The 22,875-nt window shown below is 46.7% G+C and overlaps 1 protein-coding gene across 1 annotated transcript in view; it reads right to left on the bottom strand.

Annotated features, from left to right (window-relative positions):
- Window positions 1-22,875, bottom strand: part of LOC129708847 (cyclin-dependent kinase 18-like) — a 73,384-nt gene that overhangs the window by 40,399 nt on the left and 10,110 nt on the right. Inside the window, exon 2 of the mRNA XM_055654870.1 lies at window positions 3,736-3,882. Coding sequence (XP_055510845.1) covers window positions 3,736-3,853 — 118 coding nt within the window. The 5' untranslated portion in view covers window positions 3,854-3,882. The remainder of the gene's footprint in view (window positions 1-3,735; window positions 3,883-22,875) is intronic.

Here is a 22,875-nt window from a genome sequence, read left to right on the forward strand (position 1 = left end):
CTCCCCAAACGGAATATGAGGTGCATATTCTGAAGTCTGAAGAAGGGTTTCGGCCCGAAACGTTGCCTATTTCCTTCGCTCCATAGATGCTGCTGCACCCGCTGAGTTTCTCCAGCTTTTTTGTGTAACCTTCGATTCTCCAGCATCTGCAGTTCCTTCTTAAACACTTTGGATATTGGGTGCTGTTCTGATCAAGAATGGAGAGACAGAGGGGAGAAGGCGGAAGGGATTTCTGACCCAAAACGTCACCCATCCTTTTTCTCCAGAGACGCTGCCTGACCCGCTGAGTTCCTCCAGCTCTTTGTGTCTATCTTTGGTATAAACCGGCATCTGCAGTTCCTTGCTTCTACAATCTATCTCGGACAATAGATCTGGTCGCACACCTCAGGCGCAGTGTGGCACGGACATCAACGGGATAACAAACAACGAGACACCGGGTCATTCTGCCACAATAAATGCATGACCAAGTTTTGCACAAAACAAAAAGTCAGATTCAGCTTCTTCCTTGTCACTCATCCTTTTCTATGGTCCAGTGATGATCCAGTCACCATCCGGATCTTCTAATAATTCATCGCTTCATAGTTTCTGCTACTTGATGGGTCTTTTGGTTTAAATATATATATTACTAAGTAATTTTGTTGAAAGATTAGTGCGGCACGGTGGTGCAGTGGTAGAGTTGCTGCCTCACAGACCCAGTGACCCAGGTTCGATTCTGACCACGGGCGCTGTTTGCACGGAGTTTGTACCTCCTCCCCGTGGCCCACGTGGGTTTTCTCCGGGTGCTTCCGGTTTTCCTCTCACACTCCAAAGACGTACAGGTTTGGAGGTTAATTGGTTCGATATTATTGTAAATTGGCCCTAGTGTGTGTAGGATAGTGGAAGTGTGGGGTGCGGAGGGGGGGGGCTGGCCGGCATGGACGCGTTGGGCCGAAGGGCCTGTTTCCGTGCTGTATCTCTAAACGAAAAAAAAAAATCTGAGTTCATAGAGTGAATCACCACTGAAGCTGAAACAGAGAAAGGGCACAAAGTTCTGGAGTAACTCAACGGGTCAGGCAGCATCTCTGGAGAACATAGGTGTTCTGGTTCAAGACTCTTCTTCAGAAACTATTATTCAGTCAGTCAGTAACCCAGCAAGTTAACGGCCTGTCCCACATTTGTGCCTCACGCAGATGGCGTGTGGAGATTTTGTACATCACAAAATCCTGCGACGCCGCGCATCACTGCCTATACCATCGCGCACCATGCGTGCGTAATGCGCACTATACGCGCATCACGTGCGTTTCACGTCGCGCGCGTCGTGCCGGGGAAATAATGTTGCGTAATTTACGCGCAAATGACGGCCAAGTGAGACAGGCCCTTTGCAATTGATCACAGTAACTGCTCTCCACCATCAGCAGTACCTACATCAGGAGCTAACTCAAGAAAGTGGCATCCATCATCATGGAGGCCCACCATCCAGGCCATCCCACCTCTCGCTGCTACCATCAGGCGGGAGGTAGAGAAACCTAAAGGCCATCAACTCCAGGTTCAGGAACAGCTAATTTCCTACAATCATCAGGTCTTTGAACCAAGTGTGTGGGAAGGAAATGCAGATGCTGGATTAACATGAAGATAGACACAAAAAGCTGGAATAACTCAGCGTGTCGGATAGCATCTCTGGAGAAAAGGAATAGGTGACGTTTCAGGTCAAGATCCTTCTTCAGATGGAGTGTGAAGAAGAAGGGTCTCAACCTGAAACGTCACCTATTCCTTTTCTCCAGAGACGTGACCTGACTGGCTGAGTTACTCCAGCTTCTTGTGTCTGTCTTAGGCTCTTGAACCAAGCTGCACAACTCTAATCCGAGATGGCTGCAAACTTCCTCTTGCACTACCATGGACTTGTTTTCTAATTGTGTATTTCTGCATTAGAGATTAAATCACATTAGAGATTAGAGATACAGCGTGGAAACAGGCCTTTCGGCCCACAGAGTTCGTGCTGCCCAACGATCACCCGTACATTTGCTCTATGCTATCCCAGTTTCACATTCTACTCACCAAGGACCTTTTACAGAAGTCAATTGACCTACAAAACTGTACGTCTTTGGAGTGTGGGAGGAAACCTGAGAAAATCCATGCAGTCACAGGGAGAACGTGCAAACTCCTTACAGCTAGCACCCGTAGTCGGGTTCGAACCTGGGACTGTGGCGCTGTAAGGCAGCAGGTCTACTGGTGTGCCATGGTGCTGCCACAAATGTCTCGTTTCTTTTCTTGCACAGTGTTCATTGTCTTGAGGAATTTATATGTAATTTATCTATAATTCATGCATTGTGTGAGTGTGAGTTTATCTGCCTGCAACGCTGCTGCAAGATTGCACGGTAGTACCTGCACCTCACTGCACTTGGGCACATGACAATAAACTCGACTTGGTCGACCAGTGAAGATCTAAAGGGCCTGTCCCACTTGCCGATTTTTTTCGGCAACCGCCGGCATCGTTGACTGACGGAGCAGGACACCGAAACATTTGCGGTGTGACGTGGCGTGATGCTGTGGTGATGCAGCGTGTTACAAGGCATTGGTGAGGCCAAATCGTTGACACGGCCTGACGACGTATTGACGTGCGGTGTTTTTTCAAGTGTCGCAGCATTTGTTTTGGCGCCTCTGGATTTTGAAATTATTAAAATCTATTGGACACACTGATATGAGGCATTGGTGAGGCCGGCAGTCTCCGAAGGAAAAAATCGGCAAGTACAGAGGGACAGGCCCCTTAACGGGGGCTTTAGTTTGGAGCGCAGAAGGTTAAGGGGGGACCTTAGAGGTCTTTAAAATTTAGAGTTTTGGACAAGTTTGAGAATTTACATGACTTTTAGTTTAGGGGTAATTGAGGGGGAAATTCTTTAGTTGGAATAGCTCCCAGTGGAAGTGGTAGGTTCATTGGTATCATTTAAAAATAAATTGGATAGGCATATGGATGAGAAGGGAATGGAAAACGAGGCAGGCAGGTGGGACTAAGGGGAAAAAAATTTGTTCGGCATGGACTTGTAGGGCCGAGATGGCCTGTTTCCGTGCTGTAATTGTTATATGGTTATATGGTTATGAAGCCGGCAGTCTCCTAAAAAAATCGGCAAGTGGGACAGGCCCTTAACGGTTTAGTTTAGCTCAGTTTAGTTTAGTTTAGTTTAGTTTAGTTTAGTTTAGTTTAGTTTAGTTTAGTTTAGTTCAGAGATGCAGTGCGAAAACAGGCCCTTCTGCCCACCGAGCCCGCACCAATCAGCGATCCCCGCAAACTAACACTATCCTACACACACTAGGGACAATTTACATTTACACCAAGTCAATTAAGCGACAAACATGTATGTCTATGCAGCGTGGAGAGAAACCAAAGATCTCAGAGAAAACCCACGTTGTCACGGGGAGAACGCACAAACTTCATTCAGACAGCACCCGTAGTCGGGATTGAACCCGTGTCTCTGGCACTGTAGGGCAGCAACTCTACCGCTGCGCCACTGTGCCTCATATATCGGGTAGTGAATGATCAGGGGTGGCAAAGGTTATGTGGAGAAGGCAGGAGAATGGCGTTAGGAGGGAGAGATAGATCAGCCATGTGTAGGAAAGAACTGCAGATGCTGGTTTAAATTGAAGGTGGACACAAAATGCTGGAGTAACTCAGCGGGACAGGTAGCATCACTAGAGTGGGTGACGTTACGGGTGGGAGACCCTTCTTCACACTGACTATTTACTGGATAATCCGATACGCACCGTCATTCCTTCTGTTGTTGATCTGGTTTGTGATCTGTTCCTGAAATTCGGCGAGTGATTCTTCAATGGTTTCTGTCCTGTGTGCCGACAGTGAGAATCTGCGTTTAAATTTCTTCATCTTATTCCATCCAGTTCCAATCAATGCAACTGTAAAAAGGAAATGAAATTGGGTCAACCAGAGAGAAAAAAAAAATCTTTCCTATTACAAGAATACGGACCAGTTGCACATTATAAGGCCATAGAAACTTAATTATTTTGTACTTAGCCATAATCATACAGCATGGAAACAGGCCCTTCGGCCCAACTTGCCCCTGCCGACCAAGATGCCCCATCTGAAAGCTTAACCTATTTACCCACATTTGGCCCTCCAAGCCTCTCCTATCCATGTATCTGACCAAGTGAATGCTGTTATAGTACCAGCCTCAGCTATAGGTTCATGTTCATAAGTGATAGGAGAAGAATTAGGCCATTTGGCCCATCAAGTTACTCCACCATTCAATCATGGCTGATCTATCTCTCCCTCTTAACCCCATTCTCCTGCCTTCTCCCCATAACCTCTGATACCCGTACTAATCACAAATCTATCTCTCTCTGCCTTAAATATATCCACTGACTTTGCCCCCACAGCCTTACTGTGGCAAAGAATTCCACAGATTCACCACCCTCTGACTAAAGAAATTCCTCCTCATCTCCTTCCTAAACAAACGTCAATTTATTTCTGAGGCTGTGACCTCCAGTCCTAGACTCTCCCACTAGTGGAAACATCCTCTCCACATCCACTCTATCCAAGCCTTTCACGATTCAGTAAGTTTCAACGAGGGACCCCCTCATCCTTCTAAACTCCAGCGAGTACAGGCCCAGTGCCGTCAAATGCTCATCAAATGTTAACCCACTCATTCCTGGGATCATTCTTGTTCTCGTTGGAAAAGTGATCCAAATGTAGTCAATGAGAGAAGTTAAAGATATATGTGGACTATAAGGAGGGCTGTCAGAGGATGCAGGGGGGATATAGACATTTTCAGCTATGGGCAGAGAAATGGCAGATGGAGGCAAGTGTAAGATCGCAATTTGCGCTTTGAGAGGTCAAATGTAAGGGGAAAGTAATCAGTTAACGGCATGACCATTCATAGCATTGATGTACAGAGGGATCTGATGATCGAACCCGGGTTTCTTGCGCTGTAAAGCCCATGTCCCACTTTGGAGACCTAAACAGCAACCTCTAATGACCTTGCCCGTCACCCAAGGTTTCCATGAGGTGACCGGAGGTTTTGGTCACTCTCCCTAATGGTCGAAAGTGGTTTCTGCGTAGTCGAGGCTTCATCAAGGTTGCTGGTATTTTTTCATCATGATTAAAACCGTTTTAAAAATCGATCATTTTTTTGTTGCAGGTCTAGTCGAAGCCGGCTTTCTTCACAGTCGAGGAAGGTTTTCAACATATGCGTGGGAGGTGGTAGGAGGTTGCAGGTCACCTCGACCTTGATTTTTTTTTTGGGTGGCGGGCAAGGTCACCAGAGGTTGCTGTGTGGTGTCCTAAGTGGGACAGGGTCTTAAGGCAGCAACTCTAGCGAAGCACCACTGTGCTACCCCTCCACGAGATTGCTCACAAGCAAAACCGGGCATTACGCATCAAAGCCAAGTTAACGCCAACATAACACCAGGAAAATGGTGCATCATAAGAGGTGAAACTCTTCAGGGCAAATGAGCCTCATTCTCCCTCTCTTTATTTCACTTGATCATTGGGAATAATTGGAAGAGAGTTGAAAGATTGGGGAATTGAGGGCAATGGGGAAATGACACAGAAGAGGAGATGAGGCCTGGGATCGTTTTGAATGGCGGGGCAGATTTTGAGGGGTCGGGAGGCATGGCGACACAGTGGTAGAGTCGCTGCCTCACAGCTCCAGCGAGCCAGGTTCGATCCCAACCACGGGTACTGTTTGTACAGAGTTTGTACATTCTCCCTGTGACCTTGTGGGTTTTCTCAGGGTGCTCTGGTTTTCCCCACACACTCCCCTGACGTAGAGGTTCGTAGGTTGATTGGCTTCTGTAAATTGCCCCTGGTGTGTGGGATGGTAAACTGGGAACATGGAACCAGTGCATGGGGTGATGGCTGGTCGGAGCAGACTCGATGGGCCGAAAGGCCTGTTTGTACACTCTATCTCTAAACTAAACTAAACTAAAACTCCAATTCTTAATTTCTTACATGCCTTTCTGGTGCATCTGACAGGTTCCCTAACACTGCCTGAAGAAGAGTAGCAAAGTCCATCTGGTGAACATTCCAACATTAATCCATCAAGCAACAGCAGCAGAATAGATATCTAGTTACAATTGTAGATTATGGATGCTTTCAAGAGAGAGCTAGATAGGGCTCTTAAAAAAAAGCTGAGTCAGTGGATATGGGGAGAAGGCAGGAACGGGGTACTGATTGGAGATGATCAGCCATGATCACATTGAATGGCGGTGCTGGAACAAAGGGCTGAATGGCTTACTCCTGCACCTATTGTCTATTGTCTATTATAGATATAATTTATATGATATAATATCATATTTAATATTTAATATAATATCATATAATATCGTATTTAATATTTAATATATCATATAATATATAATGTCAACAATGATATAATATCGTTGTTGGGGAGGTGGGGGGTGAAGGTTTGTTGTGCTCAGATTGAGTTTAAAGGTACAGCATGGAAACAGGCCATTTGGCCCAACTTGCCCATGCTGACCAAGATGTCCCATCTAAGCTATGTCCCATTCGACCCTCTAAGCCTTTCCTATCCATGTATTTGACCAAGTGATTCTTAAATGTAACAGTACCAGGTCCACGGCACCCATCGATCACCTGTATGCTTGGTCTATGTTATCCGGTGAGAATAAAAGGGGATCCGGTGTATGGGGGGGGGGAAAGAGACATTCTAGTTTTAGAATTCTCTGCCCAGGGGATAAGCCTGCATTTGTATGTTTGTTTGTCCGTTCGTTGCGGTGAAGGCGCTGTGCACACACGCGCCAGCTGGCCGGACAACAATCGCTTGTCCATTTTCTGTTTTTCCCCACTTTTAATTTAATTTAAATTCATTTCAAGTATTCGTATACCTTACTGTGTGTTATGACTGTTGGCAGACCAATTGCCCTCCGCGGACGAACAAATTTCTATCACATTGTGTCGTATCGTAACCCGCTAGTCACAGGGAGAACGTGCAAACTCCGCACGGACAGCACAGAAGGTCAGGATTGAAGGTAGACAAAAGTGCTGGAGAAACTCAGCGGGTGCAGCAGCATCTATGGAGCGAAGGAAATAGGCAACGTTGGGGTTTCGGCAAGGGGTTTCGGCATAAAACGTTGCCTATTTCCTTCGCTCCATAGATGCTGCTGCACCCGCTGAGTTTCTCCAGCACTTTTGTCTACCTTCGATTTTCCAGCATCTGCAGTTCCTTCTTAAACCCAGGTCAGGATTGAACCCGGGTCTATGGCGCTGTGAGGCAGCAACTCTACCGCTGTGCCACCGTGCCTGTACCAACTGATTGTCATGTTTTTCTTTATTGCATGACTGAGCACATTTCAAAAATAGTTATTTCGGCTCGAAACATCCATAGGTCATGAAAGCATTCTTTCTTCAAGCAGGGGCATTTTAAAATTACACCCTGGCGATACAAAGGACAGGGAGAGTAAATCAGTAACTTCCCCCCTCACAGCTGCTGGTAAAAGGTTTTGTTTATATGCTTTCATAGCCAGGCTATCAGACCATCAGCATGTGATTGTGGTACAATTTAACGCTGCCTTAAATGTCAACAGAATCACCACATTTGTTATCACATTTTTTAAAAATCAAGAAATTACTCCGGGAAAAGTGTATTTACGAGCCATGCCACACAACAATCGATCCGTTTAGTTTAGAGATACAGCGCGGAAATTGCCCCTTTGGCCCGCCAGCGATCCCCGCACATTAACACTATCCTATACACACCAGGGACAATTTTTACATTTTTACCAAGCCAATTTATCTACAAACCTGCAGGAGTGTGGAGTGTGGGAGGAAACCGAAGATCTCGGAGAAAACCCACGCAAGTCGCAGGAAGAATGTACAAACTCCGTACTGCTGCGCCACTGTGCCACTCTCGTTTAGCTTAGTTCAGTTTAGAGATACAACTTGGAAACAGGCCATTCGGCCCACCGAGTCCACGCCGACCATCTATCGCCCGTTCACACTAGTTCCATGTTATTCGACTTTCCCATTCGCCCATCAAGTCTACTCTGCCATTAAATAATGGCTGATCTCTCTCTCTCTCCTAACCCCATTCTCCTGCCTTCTCCCCATAATCTCTGGCACCCGCACTAATCAAGAATTTATCTATTTCTGCCTTAAATATGTCCACTGACGAAACTAACAGACCAGCAATGGGACTCTGCCTTGGACTTGACCCATTCTTCCTCCATATGTGCCCGTCATGGCCTAATCCAATGCAAAGTCCTTCACAAAGTCCACTACACAAATGCAAGATTATCTAGAATTTACCCCGCTGTTAGGGACACCTGCAACAGATGTAATCAATCTCCTGCCAACCATAGCCGTATGTTTTGGTCTTGCCCTAAGCTAGCAGCCTTTTGGAGGAGTGCTTTCGACTTGATAAGCAGAGCCTACGGCCAGACTATTCCTCCAAACCCACTGTCAGCCATTTTCGGTACCCCGTCCCAACACCAACCTCTCTGTTGAGGTGAAACGAGTTCTAGCTTTTACAACCTTGTTAGCCCGGAGACTGATCTTGCTTAACTGGAGGCTCACCTGTCCCCCGACACACACCCGCTGGATTAAGGAGGTGCTGTACAATTTAAAGCTTGAAAAACTTAGGTTCTCTCTCAAGGGCTCTACCAAGGCATTCCTAGATACATGGAACCCTTTCTTGGAACTTGTTAATAACTCTCTCAACTTGTCCCCGGACTCGGAAGAGGACTGAGTGCTCTCCACCATTGTTCTGCTCTACTGCAGCTGCTCTCCCCTTAACCCCCACCCCCCACCCCACCACACTTATATATTTAATTACTTACTTATTTACTGTTATTAGTGATCCCCCCTTTTTTTTTTTTTTTTTTTTTTTTAGTACTTTTTGTTTTGTTTATCTTACCATATTTGTGTGGATGTGTATGTATGTGAGTGCTGTTTGTCCCCGTTTGGTTCCGACCTGATTCGGGTGGGTTGAAGGTGGGTAAGGGTAAGGGCTTTGAGGGTCGCCTACATACTGTTGCTCAATTATGCCTTGATTGTCACTGTCTGTTATCATTGCATGTATGCAAATTGCTGTGAAATTCAAATAAAAAGATTTAAATCAAATATGTCCATTGACTTGGCCTCCACAGCCTTCTGTGGCAATGAATTCCACAGATTCTCCACCCTTTGAAGATTAACATTGGTTCCACTGGATTCGGTCATATCACACGTACTGTTTTCCTCCTCAGTTTTCCCTTCACAGCCCCGTGCAGTATGCAACATAGCCTCTGGAAAAGATTTGGTTGCCATGGGTTAGGTGGTCAGCAGGGAGAGAGAGAGAGAGAGAGTGAGAGCGAGAGACAGAGGTATCGTTTGTTCAAGAGGGGTTAGATCAAAGTCAGCACTGTTCTCATTTAAAAGCAAAGAAATGCATTTTGCAGAGCTGTTAGCTGAACCAATTTTCCAGGAAATACTTACAAGCACCCTCTAAACATCTGTTAGGCTTTGATCCCTGACAGCGCAGGTTGATGAAGGAAATCCATTTTCAATGCTGCCCTGCGCTCCCTCTTTTCAGATGCTGATCACATTTAGTTTAATTTAGAGATACAACAGGCCCTTTGGCCTACCCAGTCCATTCTCCTGTCTTCTCCCCATAACTTTTGATGCCCTTACTAATCAAGAAACTATCAACCTATGCTTTACATCAGTGGTTGTTCATCAGTCTATGAAAGTAACCATGCAGGTACAGCAGGCAGTGAAGAAAGCGAATGGCATGTTGGCCTTTATAACAAGAGAAATCGAATATAGGAGCAAAGAGGTCCTTCTGCAGTTGTACAGAGCCCTAGTGAGACCACACCTGGAGTTTTGTGTGCTGTTTTGGTCCCCTAATTTGAGGAAGGACATTCTTGCTATTAGGTTTACAAGGTTAATTCCCGGGATGGCGGGACTGGCATATGCTGAGAGAATGGAGCGGCTGGGCTTGTACACTCTGGAGTTTAGAAGGATGAGAGGGCATCTCATTGAAACATATAAGATTGTTAAGGGCTTGGACACAATAGAGGCAGGAAACATGTTCCCGATGTTGGGGGAGTCCAGAACCAGGGGCCACAGTTTAAGAATAAGGAGTAAGCCATTTAGAACAGAGACGAGGAAACACTTTTTCTCACATAGAGTGGTGAGTCTGTGGAATTCTCTGCCTCAGAGGGCGGTGGAGGCAGGTTCTATGGATGCTTTCAAGAGAAAGCTGGATAGGGCTCTTGAAACTAGCAGAGTCAGGGGATATGGGGGGAAGGCAGGAACAGGTTACTGATTGGGGATGGCGGTGCTGGCTCGAAAGGCCGAATGGCCTACTCCTACACCTATTGTCTCTTGTCTATTGTCTAAATACCCAATTACTTGGCCTCCACCGTTATCTATGGTGATTAATTCCATAAATTCATCACTCCTCAGTGAATAAAATTGCTCGTCATCTCCTTTCTAAAGGTACATCTTTCCATCCTAAGGCTGTGCCCTCTAGTTCTAGACTCTCACACTCGTGGAAACATCCTCCCCACATTCACTACCCTCTGGCTAAAGAAATTCCTCCTCATCTCCTTTCTAAAGGTACGTCCTTTTATTCTGATATTTTCGATCAGGTCTCCCCGCAACCTCTGGCGTGCCGGGCGGCACAGTGACGCAGCGGCAGAGTCGCTGCCTTACAGCGAATGCAGCGCCGGAGACCCGGGTTCGATCCTGACTACGGGCGCTGCCTGTACGGAGCTTGTACGTTCTCCCCTTGACCTGCGTGGGATTTCTCCGAGATCTTTGGTTCCCTCCCACACTCCAAAGACGAACAGATTTGTAGGTTACACAAAAAAGCTGGAGAAACTCAGCGGGTGCAGCAGCATCTATGGAGCGAAGGAAATAGGCAACGTTTCGGGCCGAAACCCTTCTTCAAAGGCAGTTCCCTCTTAAACACTAAGATTTGTAGGTTAATTGGCTTGGTCAATGTAAAAATCATCCCTAGTGGGTGTAGTATGGTGTTAATGTGCGGGGATCGCTGGTCGGCGCGGATCCGGTGGGCCTAAGGGCCTGTTTCCGTGCTATATCTCTAAACTAAACTAAAAAATGGAAATAGGTTGGCAGCCCTGCCAATATGTTGGCATCACAACTTTTTTACACCAACAGTTGCTTACGGGCAGCCCAAAAATAACAAAAGCATTGTCATTTTCTACAGTTAAACCTGGCATCGCTAATTGTTTCTTTTGCACCTCATCTATCTCAGTGCAACAGATGCCTTCAGATCAGGGGGGGGGGGGATTGTAAGAGGGATGCTAATTCACACTGAGCAGAGGCATAATGTGCCTGACAAGCTAAATATAGGAGGTGTGAGTTTTTGAAAGTTTGAAAGCATTCTATGAATTTTAGAAATCCAAAGTTAATTTAACCAGAGGAAAACCAGAGCAGAGAAAATACACAATTATATATGGTAAATTATTATTTTTTTAATTAAGTATTGAAGTGTCAACCTTATCAATTTCATTTGGAAATTATGACCAAGATGCCCCATCTATCCTCAACTCGTTTAGTTTAGTTTAGAGATACAGCGCGGAAACAGGACCTTCGTCCCATCGAGTCCACAACCACCAGCGATCCCCGTATGCTAGCATTGTCCTATGCACCAGGGACAATTTAGTATTTTACCAAAAGGCAAATGAACCTACAAACCTGTATTTTTCTGTACGTCATTTCAGTGTACAGTACCAACAAAATGGATTCTTTCAGATTCCTTTCCCCACTTTTGGCCAAGATCTCCTCAGAGGCTACTCTGCCCGCTGAGTTATTCCAGCACTTTGTCAAAGGACAGAACGTTCTTTTCAATTGTCCCAGAGAATGCAACAGCTATTTGGTGAAATATCACCTTTCGCACCACAAGGATGCATTACCAAGTGAAGGAGGATAACGAGAGTCTAGGACAGGTAAGAAAAATAATTACTGAACTTAGTATATAGAATATAACAGCGCAGGAATAGGCACTTTGGTTTGTATGTGCCGAACATGATGATAAGAAAACTCCCATCTGCCTGCATTTGATCAATATCCTTCCATTCCCTGCATATCATAAGTGATAGGAGCAGAATTAGGCCATTCAGCCCATCAAGTCTACTCCACCATCCAATCATGGCTGATCTATCTCTCCCTCCTAACCCCATTCTCCTGACTTCTCCCCATAACCCCTGACACCGGTACTAATCAAAACATATCCATGTGCCTATCCAAAAACATCTTAAACGCCACTGTTGTGTCCGCCTCCACACCACCCCAGGCACCCATCACCCTCGCGTGTAAAAGACTTGTCCACTCATCTCCTTCGAAATAAACCCTCTCACCTCAAAGAGGTGGAAGCAAACACTCCCAGCCTGACACTGTGGGTGGGCCCTGACATCCAGGCCTACATCCAGCAGCTTTAGTTTTAGTCTGAGGGAGGGTCTCGACCCAAAACGTCACCCATTCCTTCTCTCCAGAGATGCTGCCTGTCCCGCTGAGTGACCCCGGCGTTTTCCAGGAGTCAACAACTCTGCGAGGAGAAAGAAACCATCAGAAACCTTTGGAATTAAAGGGCGTTCTTTTTGGAAGGAGATGAGGAGGAATTCATTCAGTCAGAGGGTGGTGAATCTGTGGAAATCTTTTGCCACTGAAGGCTGTGGAGGCCAAGTCAGTGGATATATTTAAGGCAGAGATAGAGAGGTTCTTGATTAGTATGAGGTTATGGGGAGAAGGCAAGAGAATGGGGTTAGGAGGGAGAGATGGATCAGCCATGACTGAATGACGGAGGAGGCGATGGGCCGAATAGCCTTACTGCTATTCCTTAACTCCTTTTCCATGTGCGGTGCCTAAAAGCCCCTTAAACACGACCATCATATGGTTCTTGAAGGTTCGTTTTTCCATTTTATAAATTGGATAGTTTTCTCACTGGGCAATTTTGTAAGGAACAAGGGTCTGAAATCAGAAAATGGGACTAAGGAGATTAAAACAATAACAATTCACCTAGAAGGGTCGAGATGGCCTGTTTCCGTGCTGTAATTGTTATAATATGGTTATAAGTTCTTTTGGGAAGGAGATGAGGAGGAATTCATTCAGTCAGAGGGTGGTGAATCTGTGGAAATCTTTGCCACTGAAGGCTGTGGAGGCCAAGTCAGTGGATATATTTAAGGCAGAGATAGAGAGGTTCTTGATTAGTACGAGGTTATGAGGAGAAGGCAAGAGAATGGGGTTAGGAGGGAGAGATGGATCAGCCATGACTGAATGACGGAGGAGGCGATGGGCCGAATAGCCTTACTGCTATTCCTTAACTCCTTTTCCATGTGCCTGCCTAAAAGCCCCTTAAACACGACCATCGTATGCTTCTTAATAAATCCAGTTATCTCTTTTATTTCTCACTGAGCAATTTTGTAAGGAACAAGGCAAACAAATCAGAAAATCTATAAGAAAACAATAACAATTCACCAGAAGAAGAAGTTGTCAAAGAAAAGCTTTATTTAGTCACTTGTGATCTCACTGTTGTTGTCTCTTCGAGAAGCTGTTGACTATTTTCTGTTATATAACATTTATTATAAAATGCGTTGACAAAGTTTCCGCTACAAAGGGGAGACTTTGTTCATCTGGTTTTCCCATTGCTCTCCTGAGGGTGCTGACTGTTGTTGCTTGGCTAAGGTTCATTAGGAGTTGGTGTACTTTAGCAATCCTCCCTCGAGTCTCTGGCCCAACAGTCGCTGGACGTTGACCAAATGCAGGGAATGACAAAGATTGCAAAAAGTGGTGGACACTGCCCACCTCCCCACTGCCGAGGGGCATCTACAAGTGTAAATCACTGCCTTAAAAGATGGGCCGAATGGTCTAATTCTTCTCCTATCTCTTATGATCTTATCCCATTGGGAAGCAGAGTTGAAGAAACAGTTGATGCCATGTGTATATTGAACTGAACTGTTCTGTATTTATGCTTACAATACCATGTTGTGCTGCAACAAGCAAGAATGTCATTGTCCTATCTGGGACACATGACAATAAACTCTCTTGACTTGGCAGCACAGAGACACAGAGGGCGGCACGGTGGCGCAGCGGTAGAGTTGCTGCCTCACAGCGCCAGAGACTCAGGTTCAATCCTGACTACAGGTGCTGTCTGTACGGATTTGTACGTTATTCCCATGACCGCATGGGCTTTCCCCGGGTGCTCCGGTTTCATCCCACACTCCAAAGACGTACAGGTTTGTAGGTTATTGTCTACGAGGTGATCGCTGGTCGGGGTGGACTCGGTGGGCTGAAGGGCCTGTTTCCATGCGGTATCTCTCAAATCTAGTCTAATTTGACTTGACCCAAACATATCATTTCAGGTAAAAGAATGTCCTCAAAATGACTGTCCAATCTTAGAGGTATTAAAAGACAAATAACATTAGTTTCTGCTGCAGTCAAGGAAGCAACATAATCAGTTTCCAATTAAAAGGCTGCACCCTAATGCTCACCACAAAGATACCTCATTGCTGATTTTGGACCATGTGAATATTACAGTGCAGAGAACAGTGCAGCACAGGAACAGGTCCTTCAGCCCACAATGTTTGTACTGAACATGATCACAAGTTTAACTGATCTCATCTGCCTGTACACGATCCATCTCCCTCTATTCCCTTCACTTCCTATATAAAAGCCTCTTAAACTGCGCCTCCACCACCACCACCACTGGCAATGCGCTCTAGAACCCCCCCCCCCCCCCACCCACCCACCCCCCACCACTCTCTGTGTAAAAAAATCTGCCTCGCACATCTCCACTAAACCTCCAAGAAAGAACTGCAGATGCTGGAAAATCGAAGGCAGCTAAAATTGTCGGAGAAACTCAGCGGGTGTGGCAACATCGATGGAGCGAAGGAAATAGGCAACGCTTCGGACCAAAACCCTCTATTAAACTTCCCTCCTCTCACCTTATAGCTATGCCCCATAGTGCTGGACATTTCAACCCTGGGAAAAAAAGATTCTGACTGTCTACCCTATCTTTGCCTCTCATAATTTGATATACAACCATCAAGTCTCCCCTCAATCTCCGATGTTCTAATGGTCAGTTACAATTTGCACATAGAGTTTGGAGATACGGCATGGTAACAGGCTCACTGTGTCTGCGCCAACAATCCGTCACCTGTTCACACTTTCTCATCTCACTCCCTACACGGTGGGGGCAATTTAATGTGGGCAATTCATCTACAAACGCGCCTGCCTTTTTATTTATTTTTTAATCTTTTATTATGAAACTACTTTTATTCAAAAAAATAAAATAAACGTAGAGTATTAACACAATCAAAGACTGCCTATGTTGACAGTTTACAAACAAACGATCATCAAATTAATATAACGTCAACTTTATCAACAAAACACTCGACCTCCAACGGCGACCAGCATTCACGGAAGGCCTCCAAAGACCCCATGGACACCACGTGTTCCCTCTCCAGGGACAGGCGGGCACGGACGTAGACCCGGAAAAAGCTCAAGCAATTTAAAAAACACTTAAACAAAATCATCAAATTAAAATATTGACATTTTAATCTATAATATATTCAACCTCCTGTGGTGACCAGCGTCCACAGTCCCCATGGACACCGCATGTTCCTTTTCTAGGGACACGCGAGCTCGGACGTCACCCCGGAAAAGGGGCAGGCAGCCGACCGCTGTGCGGCCATCGACTGCCCGCTGCCTGGACCCGCGAATGGCCATCTTGGCCAGGCCCAGGAGCAGACCGACAGGGAGACCCCCTCCTCCCTCCCATCCATCGCCCCTCTGTACGCGCCTGCCTTTGGGATGGTGGAGGGAAACCGGAGCACCCGGAGGAAACCCACACAGTCACGGGGAGAACGTTCAAGAGAGCACCCGTGGTCTGGATTGAACCCAGGTCCCTGGCGCTGTAAGGCAGCAACTCTACTGCTGCGCCATCGTGCCGCCACAAGTTCCATAGACGAAGTCCAGTGTCCGCAGTGGAATGGAGGCGAGTCTAATGGACAGGCCGTTCAGAAACCTGATGACAGCGGGGAATTTGCAGAAATGAAAATGAATTGCAACGATGGAAAGTGAAGTCAAATAATATGCCGCACTTTATCTGAGCATGAAACAGACCACATGCCGTCACGGTGGCGCAAGGGCGGTTACGGTGGCGCAGCGGTAGAGTTGCTGCCTTACAGCGAATGCAGCGCCGGAGACCCGGGTTCGATCCCGACCACGGGCGCTGTCTGCACGGAGTTTGTACGTTCTCCCCGTGACCTGCGTGGGGTTTTTCTCCAAGATCTTCGGTTTCCTCTCACAGTCCAAAGACGTACAGGTTTGTAGGTTAATTGGCTTGGTAAATGTTTTTTTTTTAAATTGTCCATAGTGAGTGTAGGATAGTGTTAATGTGCGGGGATCGCTGGTCGGGCGCGGATCCGGAGGGCCGATGCACCTGTTTCCGTGCTGTATCTCTAAAAACTAAAAAAATAAATAAAACTAAGAAGTCAACAGAACCTTCTCAGGCTGGTGGGTATTGGTGGTCAGTCTACCAGATTATGCCAAGTTACGTGGAATGGAACAGCAGTTTTGGGCAGATCTCACAAGCCTCTCTTGTTTCTCAACATCCCGATAACAGTCTCTGGGGCATTCTTTCCAGATGTGGTTTTATGTGAAGAATCATTGTTTCAAAGAGCCGTGAACTTCAATCTTCCTCGCTAGATTTTTGTTGGACTTGAAAGGAAAAGTTAAAACCTAGTAACCATTTCTGAGACACTTTCCCGTCTAAGTTTCTTTGATGTAAATTAATTTACTTTAAAGATTAAATAAAGTCAAAACCGTCTTTTTCTCTCGCGGCAGATTCTGGAAAATCGAAGGTACACAAAAATGCTGGAGAAACTCAGCGGGTGCAGCAGCATCTATGGAGATAAGGAAATAGGTGACGTTTGGGGCCGAAACCCTTCTTCAGACTGATGCATCCAGTCATTGCCTACTTTCAATGACTGGTGTACCATGACACCCAGGTCTCGTTGCATCTCCCCTTTTCCTAATCGGCCACCATTCAGATAATAGTCTACTTTCCTGTTTTTGCCGCCAAAGTGGATAACCTCACATTTATCCACATTATACGGCATTTGCCCACTCACCCAGCCTATCCAAGTCACCTTGCAGCCTCCTAGCATCCTCCCCACAGCTAACGCTGCCCCCCAGCTTCGTGTGTCATCCGAAACTTGGAGATGTTGCATTCAATTCCCTCATCCAAATCATTAATATATATTGTAAATAGCTGGGGTCCCAGCACTGAGCCTTGTGGTGCCCCACTAGTCACTGCCTGCCATTGTGAAAAGGACCCGTTTACTCCTACTCTTAGCTTCCTGTCTACCAGCCAGTTCTCTATCCACATCAATACTGAATCCCCAATACCGTGTGCTTTAAGTTTGTATACTAATCTCTTATGTGGGACCTTGTCGAAAGAATCAGAATTCAGAATCAGAATTTCCTTTATTGTCATTCAGACCTTACGGTCTGAACGAAATTTTGTGCCTGCAGTCATACATACAATGATACAATAATAACAACAATAAACACAAATTAACATCCACCACAGTGAGTCCTCCAAACACCTCCTCACTGTGGTGGAGGCAAAAATCTTAGGGTTGCAGTCTCTCCCTCTGCTCCCTCTGCGCTGAGGCGATTCCCCACCGGGCGATGGTATAAACAGTCCCGCAGCTCACCGAACCCCGAGAACGGGCCGGTTCAAACACTGCGGCCCGGGGTGGTCGAAGCCGCCGCCCTCCAGTCCAGCACACGCAGCCGCCGGCCCGCGGCTGAACCCAGGACTCTGGACACCGCCGCCAGAACGTCCCAGACCGGAGCACCGTCCCAGCCCCCGGACCGGATCGCCCTCACGTGAGTACCGTTCCACCCTCGGGCTGGGCCACTCCGACGGGAGTGCCGTTCCTCCCTCGGGCTGGGCCACTCCGACGGGAGTGCCGTTCCTCCCTCGGGCTGGGCCACTCCGACGGGAGTGCCGTTCCTCCTCGGGCTGGGCCACTCCAGCCCCTCACCATGCCGCTCTCACGGGAGCACCGTTCCATCCCGGGCTGGGCCGGGAGCGAGCCCAGGACGAGTCCTGTCAGCTGCCTCCAGAGTCCCGAGGTCGCCGGCTCCGCTAGGCCTCAGCGTAGACGGAGGCAAAGAAGGGGGATACGACAAAAAGGTCGTATTCCCCCGAAGGGAGTGACAGCAGCCCCCGTTTCACCCCCCACCCCCCTCCCCACATAAACACAGCCTAAAAAACCAAAAACATAACTACACAAAACGAAAAAAACAACACAAAAAAGTAAAAGACAAACGGACTGCAGGCGAGCCGCAGCCGTTCACAGCGCCGCCACTTCCGAAAGCCTTCTGAAAGTCCAGATATAACACATCCACTGGTTCTCCCTTATCCACTCTACTAGTTACATCCTCGAAAAATTCTATAAGATTCGTCAGACAAGATTTACCTTTCATAAATCCATGCTGACTTTGCCCTATCATTTCATCACTTTCCAAATGTGCTGCTATCCCATCTTTAATAACAGACTCTAGCAGTTTCCCCACTACCGATGTTAGAATAACTGGTCTGTAATTCCCCGTTTTCTCTCTCACTCCCTTTTTAAAAAGTGGGGTTACATTAGCTACCCTCCAATCCTCAGGAACTACTCCAGAATCTAAAGAGTTTTGAAAAATTATCACTAATGCATCCACTATTTCTGTGGCTACTTCCTTAAGTACTCTGGGATGCAGCCTATCTGGCCCTGGGGATTTATCGGCCTTTAATCCATTCAATTTACCTAACACCACTTCCCGGCTAACCTGGATTTCACTCAGTTCCTCCATCTCATTTGACCCCCGGTCCCCTGCTATTTCTGGCAGATTATTTATGTCTTCCTTAGTGAAGACAGAACCAAAGTAGTTATTCAATTGGTCTGTCATGTCTTTGTACCCCATGATCAATTCACCTGTTTCTGACTGCAAGGGACCTATATTTGTTTTAACTAATCTTTTTCTTTCACATATCTGTAAAAACTTTTGCAGTCAGTTTTTATGTTCCCTGCCAGCTTACACTTATCCAAGATTAAACTCCATCTGCCATTTGGTTTAGTTTAAAGGTACAGCGCAGAAACAGGCCCTTCGGCCCACCGAGTCCACGCCGACCAGCGATCCCCGCACGCTAACCCTATCCTACACACACTAGGGACAATTTACAATTATACCCAGCCATTTAACCTACAAACCTGTTCGTCTTTGGAGGATGGGAGGAAACCGGAGAACCCGGAGAAAACCCACGCTGTCACGGGGAGAACGTACAAACCCCGCAGAGACAGCAACCGTGGTCAGGATTGAACCTGGGTCTCTGGCGCTGTAAGGCAGCAGCTCAACCGCTGCATCGCTGTGCCGTCCTTTCTCTGCCAAAGTTCCCAACTGATCTAAGGTAGACAAAAGTACTGGAGAAACTCAGCGGGGTGCAGCAGCATCTATGGAGCGAAGGAAATAGGCAACGTTTCGTCCCGAAACGTTGCCTATTTCCTTCGCTCCATAGATGCTGCTGCACCCGCTGAGTTTCTCCAGCACTTTTGTCTGCCTTCGATTTTCCAGCATCTGCAGTCCCTTCTTCAACTCCCAACTGATCTACGTCCCTCTGTGTCCTTTGATAGCCTTCGTCACTACTCCACTTTGCCATCTGCAAAGTTAACAAGATGTTGCTAACAACAGCAGATAAACTTGAAAGTGATTTAGTGGCAATGCATAGCTCTGAGATCTTAAGCAATCTCTCTCTTGAGCATATATGGATAGATCTGCACATAACACCACATCCCGTCATCCCTGTGACCAACATTGCATCTTTGACATTCTCATCAAAAACTCTCCATCATTTTCTCCCATTTCGGTTACCTCCTCCTGCTCCTCCTCCAGCCCTGTATCTCTCTGAGATCTCTGTTTATCTCCAATCCTGTGTGGTATTCAGTTAAATGCTTCTTGCAAAAATGCCAACTCATTTTGGTTTCCTATACAAAGGCTGCAAGTCAGAATGACTTTGGGTCGGCACTGTGGCGCAGCGGTAGAGTTGCTGCCTTACAGCGCCAAAGACCCGGGGTCACAGAAACATAGAAATATAGGTGCAGGTGTAGGCCATTCGGCCCTTTGAGCCAGCACCGCCATTCAATATGATCATGGCTGATAATCTAAAATCCTGCTTTTTCCCCATATCTCTTGATTCCTTTAGCCCGAAGAGCTAAATCTAACTCTCTCTTGGAAATATCCAGTGAATTGCCCTCCACTGCCTTCTGTGGCAGGGAATTCAACTCTGTGGCAGCGAATTCCATTCTGTGGCAGAGAATGCCACTTCGATCCTGGCTACGGGCGCTGTCTGTACACAGTTTGTACGTTCTCCCCGTGGGTTTTCTCCGGGTGCTGCAGTTTCCTCCCACACTCCAAAGACGCACGGGTTTGCAGGTTAATTGGCTTTGGTAAAAATTGTAAATTGTCCCTGGTGTGCAGGATAGTGCAGGTACATGGGGATCGCTGGTCGGCACGGACTCGGTGGGCCGAAGGGCCTTTGCCTGCGCTGTATCTCTAAACTAAACTAAATCAAAAGCCCTATATCTCTCTGCGATCTCTGTATATCTCTAATTGCTGTTTATTCTTTTAAATGCTTTCTGCAACAAATAACAAATCATTTTTTGGATTCCTCTCCTAAGACTGAGGCAAATCAGACTAAGTTTCGGTGGCACACTGGCATATGCATCGGTTAAGAACTGGAATAATGAAATTTACTTTACTTTTGTTTACTTTAGAGTTTAGAGATACAGCGCGGAAACCGGTCCTGCAGCCCACCGAGTCCGCGCGACCAGTGTTCCCTTACACCAGCACTGTCCTACAAACACTAGGGCCAATTTTCTTTACAGAACCCAATTAACCTACAAACCCGCACATCTTTGGAATGTGGGAGGAAGCCAGAGAGAACCTACATGGTGACAGGGAGAATGAATGACATCCGTACAGACAGCACCCGTAGTCAGGATCGAACCTGGGACTCTGGCTCTGGAAGGCAGCAACTCTAACCGCTGCGCCACCACAGCAACTCCTCTGCTGAACGCTGTCAAGTTGGATGTCATGAATGACAAGTGAAATACAGTGCCGGTGAATTCAGATCATTTACACATATTCTATTTTTACATTTAATGTCTCCAGGCTAACGGGAAAGTCAAAGCTAAAGACGGTTTAATGTCTGAAGAAGGGTCTCGACCCGAAACGTCACCCAGAGATGCTGCCTGTCCCGCTGAGTTACTCCGGCATTTTGTGTCTACCTTTGATTGTCAGACCAGCATCTCCAGTTCTTTCCAACACAGAGTGTTTAATGATTCAATTTCAGAATGCTGCCTGGATTAGAGGGTTTCAGCAACAAGGAGAGGTTGGATAGACTTGGATTGTTTTCTCTGGGACTTCAGAGGTTAAAGGGGAGATTTGATAGAAGTATATTAAAATTACCCAAGTCATAGATAGGGTAGACAGTTAGAACCTTTATCCCAGGGTGGAAATGTTCAACACTAGAGAACATGGTCTTCAGGTGGTAGTCAAAAGTGCTAGAGAAACTCAGCGGGTGCAGCAGCATCTATGGAGCGAAGGAAATAGGCAACGTTTCGGGCCGAAACCCCTTGGGTTTTGGCCCGAAACGTTGCCTATTTCCTTCACTCCATAGATGCTGCTGCACCCGCTGAGTTTCTCCAGCACTTTTATCTACCTTCGATTTTCCAGCATCTGCAGTTCATAGTCTTAAGGTGAGAGGGGGAAAGTTTAATGGGGATGTGTGCGACAAGTCTTTAACACAGAGGGCAGTGGGTGTCTGGAACGCATGGCCAGGGGCAGTGATGAGGCAGGTACCACAGTGGTGTTCAAGAGGCTTTTGGATAGGCACATGGAAGTGCAGGGAATAGAGGGATATGGAACATGTACGGGTAGATGAGATGAGTTTAGCTTGGCATTATGTTCGGTACAAACAATGTGGGCTGAAGGACATGTTCCAGTTCTATGTTCTACCTTCAATTCACAACAGAACAAATAGCTACCACAAGCAGTCTGTGTCTCTCAAAGAGGGGAGAGGGTGGGTTAGCACAGCAGGGGTCTGTGTAAACACCAGGCATCTCGGTTCAACACACCGACTGGATAGACTCGGCTTGTACTCGCTAGAATTTAGAAGATTGAGGGGGAGATCTTATATAAACTTACAAAATTCTTAAAGGGTTGGACAGGCTAGATGCAGGAAGATTGTTCCCGATGTTGGGGAAGTCCAGAACAAGGGGTCACAGTTTAAGGATAAGGGGGAAATCTTTTAGGACCGAGATGAGGAAAACATTTTTCACACAGAGAGTGGTGAATCTCTGGAACTCTCTGCCACAGAGGGTAGTTGAGGCCAGTTCATTGGCTATATTTAAGAAGGAGTTAGATGTGGCCTTTGTGGCTAAAGGGATCAGGGGGTATGGAGAGAAGGCAGGTACAGGATACTGAGTTGGATGATCAGCCATGATCATATTGAATGGCGGTGCAGGCTCGAAGGGCCGAATGGCCTACTCCTGCACCTATTTTCTATGTTTCTATGTAAATGTCCCAAATTAGACTTTCAAGATGGAGCATGGGAACAGGTCCCTCAGCGATCACTAGCACTATCCTATTGCAATTTGTTACCGAAGTCAATTAACCTACAAACTCGCACAACTTTGGAGTGTGGGAAGGAAACCGGAGCACCCAGAGAAAACCCACGCAGGTCACGGGGAGAAAGTACAAACGGCGTACAGACAGCACCCGTAGTCAGGATCGAACCCGGGTCTCTGGAGCAACTCTACTGCTGCGCCACCGTGCCGCCCGTATTCTTACACAGCCCACATCCCAAAGGAAGT

Source organism: Leucoraja erinacea, chromosome 24 (genome assembly GCF_028641065.1).
Source record: "Leucoraja erinacea ecotype New England chromosome 24, Leri_hhj_1, whole genome shotgun sequence".
Classification (NCBI taxonomy): domain Eukaryota; kingdom Metazoa; phylum Chordata; class Chondrichthyes; order Rajiformes; family Rajidae; genus Leucoraja; species Leucoraja erinaceus.